Genomic DNA, 6,586 nt, shown 5'->3' with positions numbered 1-6,586 from the left:
TGGAACAAAAGAACTTTACAAAAAATTCGCAAGAATGGATTCGTATAGGAAAACTTTCCTATGTACCCTTTGGATTGTTGGATTGACTTTAAAAATACTATAGGAATCCTTCCTTTCCTTCCAGTTTTGGAGGATTCTCGACATTTGCTCAAACCTTTTATTGTCACTTCTTTTGAGAAGTCCAATGCAACACCAACATGTGTCTTTATCTCTCCTAAATAAACATTCTTTAGGAGGGAAGCATAACTAGGCAATGCTCATATTTGAGTTGGTCTAAATTTTCATTGCCTCTATACTAATTGATAGTATGCTGCGCATGCACTATATGTTTGCATCTTGTGGTATTCTTGGGACAAGAACGAGCTTCTCCTTTCGACGCATCGTCACTCCAAACACATCAGCCATGTCAATATCCTCCCCCCGCATCCCATCGGGGAGCTCCCAGTCGAAGCAATAGACAAGGTTGGCGAGCATGACCTCAACAGTGGCCAGCCCGAAGCCCATCCCGGGGCAAATCCTCCGCCCGGCTCCAAACGGCAGGAACTGGAAATCCCTCCCTTTGAAGTCGGCAGCTGCTTTGGCCTCGTCCATGAACCTCTCCGGCCAGAACTCCTCTGCTTTCTCCCCCCAGGACTCAGTGTCTCTTCCGAGAGCCCACGCTGTTGGAAAACGGCTCCTACGGCCAAGACTGCACCCTCCTGACCGAGTCCTACGGCTGCACCGGATCGCTCCCACGACGCTCCTCTCTTCGTGCGTCTGTTACGCACGTCGCCCTTGAGCATAGCTCGGGCTGTTGTAATCTTGGTGTATATATTGTAACCATTGTATCAATGATAAGTTGTGTGTAAAACATATCTTCCAACTTGGTAATCAGAGCCCTCTTTTTCAAACCCATGGCGATGGACGATGCCTCCTCCTCCTCCTCCGGCACCGCCACGAGTCCCATCCCTCCTCCTCCTCCGCTGCCCTCTTCTCTCGGGCTCACCACACCCATCACCACTGCCCCACCCGCCCCCTCCAACTCTGTCATGACCGTGGCTCCCATGCTCCCAGCTGCGGCACCTTCCGCCGCCCTCCCCTCCATCCACAACCTCACCAACATCGGGAGCCTCGTCACTGTCAAGCTCGACGTCCAGGCAGGCAGCTACTCCAAGTGGCGCGAGCTATGGCGCTGCGTCCTCACCATGTACGCCGTCGCGAGTCACGTCGACCGCTACACCGACCCATCCCAGCAGACTCCCTCCTGGCGCCACACCGATCTCACGATCCTCCTGCTGATCTACTCCACCATCACCGACAGCCTGTACGAGGTCATCCGGGGCGACGGCAACACGGCGTACCGCGCCTGGCACATGCTGCAGGAATTCTTCCTCACCAATCAGCCCGCGCAGGCGGTCCACCTTAGCGCGGAATTTCGCGCCCTCACCCAGGGCACCCTCCGTGTCGCTGACTACTGCGGCAAGCTCAAGGCCATGGCGGACGCCCTCTCTGACGTCGGCGAGCGCATCACCGACCGCACCCTCACCCTCCAGATGCTTCGTGGCCTCTCCCGGCGTTTTCAGGTGATCGCCACCGTCCTGCCGATGCAAAACCCCTTCCCCACCTTCAATCAAGCGCGCTCGCAGTTGCTCCTTGAGGAGCTCACGCAGGACGCGCGTGACCGTGCTGACGGCTCCACCGCCCTCGCGATCGGGCTCGGTGGCGGTGGCGGAGGTGGTGGCGGCGGCGGCAGCGGCGGGGGCGGCGGGCCCTCGTCCGGTACTGGTGGCTCCTCCTCCGGTGATCGCGGCAAAGCCCCAGCTGACGCGGGCACTCCGGCGCGTGGCGGCGGCTACTCTCGCGGGCGTGGCCAGGGGCGCGGTCGCGGACGCGGCCATGGTCGCGGCGGCTTCAACAACGGGCAACCGGCGGGACGCGGCCAGGGTCATCTGATGCCGGGGGGCCAGACGCCCTGGATGGGCTACTTCGCACCCTGGGGCGCCCCCTTTCCCCCGCCAGGCCGTGCGCCCTGGATCCCGCCCAACGCCGCCGGCGTGCTCGGACCGCGACCTGGCAATCCCGCCCACGCCTACCCCATGATCTACCACGGCGGCGCTCCATCCTCGACTCCGCCCACGCCACCTCCACCATCATGGGATCAGGCCGGTCTCCTCGCCGCCATGCACAACCTGTCCATGCAACAGCAGCAGCCTGGCGCCCAGGGCGAGTGGTACCTAGACACCGGCGCCGCCGCCCACGTGACCGGGAACCCAGGTAACCTCGACACGCTTTGTTCTCCATCAAAGTTTTCTTCTTCTAGCATCATTGTCGGTGACGGGTCTCATCTTCCCATTACTGCTACCGGTTCCTCCACCCTCACCTCGCGCCCATTCTACCTCCACAACATCCTCTATTCTCCACGTGTTGTCACGAACCTTATTTCTGTCCGACGTTTTTGCATTGACAATTCCGTAACAATTGAATTTTTTCCCTTTGGCTTTGTTGTGAAGGATCTAGCCACTCGGACACCACTCATGAGCTCCAGTAGCTACGGCCAACTTTACCCGTTCTCCGGCGACACGGCGACTCGTCCGGCGGTGCTCTCCGTGCACGTTGACAACCTCTGGCATCGGCGCCTCGGTCATCCTAGCGCGGCATCTCTTTCCCATTTACGAACTTTTTTACCCTCGTGTAATAATCTAGTGCACCCCCGTGGTGCGTGTGAGGCGTGCCAACTAGGGCACCAGGCTCGCCTCCCCTTCCCCACTTCAACAACCTTTACTACTTTTCCTTTTCAACTTGTCCATTGTGACCTATGGACCTCTCCTATATCGAGTTTTTCCGGTTATAAATACTATTTGCTTATTCTAGATGACTTTACACACTATTCTTGGAGTTTCCCTCTCCGCCATAAATCTGATGCCGCTGCCACTCTCGAACGCTTCTTCACCTATGTCCGCACACAGTTTGATGTTGTGATCAGATGCATGCAATGCGATAACGGCGGCGAGTTCTTGAATGTACGTCTCCGCACTTTTCTCTCCGACCATGGCGTCGCACTCCGTCTCTCTTGCCCTCATACGTCCCCGCAAAACGGAAAAGCCGAACGTGCCATCCGCTCCACCAATGACATCCTTCGCACCCTCCTCCTCCAAGCCTCCAGCTTTGGTGCAAAACAAAACGTGGTCTTTGGTTACTTGTCCCGCAGGTGTCAACTTGGTGTCCGGCAAATGGATTTTCCGCCACAAACTCCACCCCGACGGCTCCCTCGCTCGCTACAAGGCCCGTTGGGTGCTTCGAGGCTTCACTCAGCAGCCCGGCGTCGACTACGGCGAGACCTTCAGTCCGGTGGTCAAGCCGGCCACCATCCGCGTCATCTTGAGCGTCGCCGTCAGCAACAACTGGGCCATCACCCAGCTTGACGTCAAGAACGCGTTCCTTAACGGGACGCTCGACGAGGTCGTCTACAGTCAACAACCGGCCGGCTTCGTCGACAACGCGCGGCCCGCTGCCGTGTGCAAGCTCCACAAGTCCTTGTACGGGCTTAAACAGGCTCCCCGGGCCTGGTTCCACCGGTTCACCACGTTCCTGCTCTCCCTGGGGTTCCGGGCCTCGCGCAGCGACTCCTCGCTGTTCATCCTCCGGCGGGGCTCGTCCGTTGCCTACCTCCTCCTGTATGTCGACGACATAATCCTCACAGCCAGCACCGCCGCGCTCCTAGCCTCCCTCACCACCGCGCTCACCACCGAGTTTGCCATGACCAACCTCGGCGCTCTCCACCATTTTCTTGGCATCAATGTGCAGCGTAGCTCGCGCGGGCTTTTTCTCTCGCAACAGCAGTACACTCTCGAAATTCTCGACCGCGCCTCCATGCTCAATTGCAAACCCATAGCCACCCCCGTCGACACCAAAGCCAAACTCTCCGCCACCGATGGCGCTCTCGCCCCGGATCCTTCTCTCTTTCGCAGTCTCGCTGGGGCACTCCAATACCTCACGCTGACCCGCCCTGACATCACCTATGCAGTCCAGCAGCTCTGCCTGGTCATGCACTCTCCTCGCACACCGCATGTCGCCTTGCTCAAGCGCATCCTCCGCTACCTCCGTGGCACCGTGCATCTCGGGCTTCACCTACGCCCCTCCGCTTCGTCGCAGCTTGTGGCCTATACAGATGCTGATTGGGCGGGGTGCCCTGACACACGCCGGTCTACCTCCGGCTACTGCATGTACCTCGGCGACAACCTCATTTCCTGGTCCTCGAAACGACAGGCAACCGTGTCGCGCTCGAGCGCCGAAGCTGAATACAGGGCCGTCGCCAACGCGGTTGCGGAATCGTGTTGGCTGCGCCAACTTCTGCAGGAGATCGGCCGCCCCCCGGCGCGTGCGACCATCGTTTACTGCGACAACATCTCTGCCACGTATCTCTCCTCCAATCCCGTCCAGCACCAACGCACGAAGCATGTGGAGATCGATCTTCACTTCGTTCGTGACCGCGTGGCCTTCGGCGATGTCCGCGTCCTTCATGTACCGTCGTCCTCCCAGTTTGCCGACGTGTTCACGAAAGGATTGCCGACGAGCGTCTTCCTCGAGTTCAGGTCCAGCCTCAACGTCATCACCGATCCCGTTTCAACTGCGGGGGGCTGTTGGAAAACGGCTCCTACGGCCAAGACTGCACCCTCCTGACCGAGTCCTACGGCTGCACCGGATCGCTCCCACGACGCTCCTCTCTTCGTGCGTCTGTTACGCACGTCGCCCTTGAGCATAGCTCGGGCTGTTGTAATCTTGGTGTATATATTGTAACCATTGTATCAATGATAAGTTGTGTGTAAAACATATCTTCCAACTCACGCGTTGATGATGACGCGTGTCCCGGCCGGGACCATGTAACCGTTGACGTTGTCGCACTCGGCCATGGAGAGGTGCGGGAGGAGGAGCGGCGCCGGCGGGTGTAGCCGGAGCGTCTCCTTCACGGCGGCCTTGAGATATGACATGCCGCTTAGGTCATCCTCCATGACTGTTTTCTGGCTCTTGGGTGTCTTGCTCCTCACCTCGGCCTGAAGTTTGGCCATGAGGTGTGACTTCCGCATGAGCTCAGCCATGGCGAACTCCAGGACAATGGATGACATGTCTGTGCCAGCTGCAAACATGTCCTGTTTACACATAATGGAATTGTTCTCATATTATGATTGAATTTGAAGCATAAAAAATATCAATTAATTAGCACACATGAAAACGTTGGATTAATTGGAAATCGGCAATACTATTAAGTGTCACGAAATTCAGAGAATTACCATTAAGATGACCTTGACGTTGTCTCTAGTGAGATTGTATTCGTGCTGAAGAGAGAGGAGAACATCCACCAAGTCTCTGTCTTGATCTTCTTGGCGTTGCTCTAGCTCATTGTGTTGATGATGATGTACTCCTCCTACTAGCCATGGTGATTTGGTTGCGTGGTCGTCTACGATCTTATCGAGCAACTCATCCCATCTCTTCTTCAGCCTGCACGTCCTGGCCAGCACCACTCGCCGGAGCAGACCGACCTTGGCCAAGTTCGGGAAGTAGTCCTCCAGGTTGAACCCCCCTATCGCGGCCACGTTCCCGGCGATGAGCTCCCGGAACAGCTCGTTCCTGCCTTCCACCCTGAAGAACTTCCCGCACACGGCGCGGCACACGACATCGTTGGTGAAGGCGCCGAGCAGCTCGGTCATGTCGACGGCTGAGCGCGCCTCCGCGGCCGCCCGGAGCTTGACGACCACGAGGCGCGTCTCCTCCTCGCGGGCGCCCTGGAGCGCGCGCACCTTCCTGGCGCTCAGCAGATGGGTGGTGACGAGCTTGCGGGCCTGCCGCCAGTACTCGCCGTAGGGGGCGAGGGCGACGTCGGAGGGGCCGCTGAGGAGGACGTCGGCGACGATGGACGGCGGGCGGGAGGCGAAGACGTGGTCGTGCGTGCGCAGGACGGCCTCGGCGGCGCTCGGGGAGGAGACGACGAGGTTAGGCACCTGGCCGAGGCGGAGGAGCATGAGGCCGTCGCGGCCGGCTTGCTTCCTGGCGAGCTCGGCGAGGGAGATGTGCGGGTCAGGGCCGACGAGGTGCAGGTGGCCTATGAGAGGGAGCTTCGGAGGCGACGGCGGGAGGCGGCGGCCATGATCACGGCAATTGTTCGCAGATCGTCTTGCCAAGTAGTAGCGGCGTAGTACGAGGAAGCAGAGCAATAGTGAGAGCAGAGCTTCCCGGGAGAAGATAGTGAGTACATGAGCCATATCGCCTCAAATCCTCTGAGACTATGGTGCTCTGAGTGCTCTCCTGTTGGGTGCGTGCACGCTTTTATAGCTGAGGGTGGATGCAGTTCATGCCAATCAAACATGTCCTCAACAAGAGTGCAACGTACTCCCTCTGTCCTAAAATATAAGAACGTTTTCAATACTACATTAATGTCAAAAAACGTTTTTATATATTATGGGACGGAGGGAGTATATCTCTTTCGGTCCACATAATTGTGTTCTCTCTGGGAAACATGTCCTCAACAAGAGTGCAACAATTGTGCACGTATGAGCTCGTTCTTATAAAGCTAGCCAAAATTGCATTTTAAATCTTAGGATTTCGTTAAAAA

The 6,586-nt window shown here is 57.7% G+C and overlaps 1 protein-coding gene across 1 annotated transcript; it reads right to left on the bottom strand.

Moving 5' to 3' along the window:
- Positions 1 to 321: 321 nt before the first annotated feature.
- LOC119306575 (indole-2-monooxygenase-like) lies at positions 322 to 6,248 on the bottom strand. The gene is made up of 3 exons (XM_037582757.1): positions 5,268 to 6,248; positions 4,825 to 5,126; positions 322 to 673 (listed from the first exon to the last, which is right to left on the bottom strand). Exons 1-3 carry the CDS (start codon positions 6,234 to 6,236, stop codon positions 322 to 324), a joined length of 1,623 nt encoding a protein of 540 aa, XP_037438654.1. The 5' UTR covers positions 6,237 to 6,248.
- Between the last annotated feature and the right edge of the window lie 338 nt (positions 6,249 to 6,586).

Source organism: Triticum dicoccoides, chromosome 5B (assembly GCF_002162155.2).
Source record: "Triticum dicoccoides isolate Atlit2015 ecotype Zavitan chromosome 5B, WEW_v2.0, whole genome shotgun sequence".
Taxonomy (NCBI): Eukaryota; Viridiplantae; Streptophyta; class Magnoliopsida; order Poales; family Poaceae; genus Triticum; species Triticum dicoccoides.
This window is presented reverse-complemented; position numbering and strand designations above follow the sequence as displayed.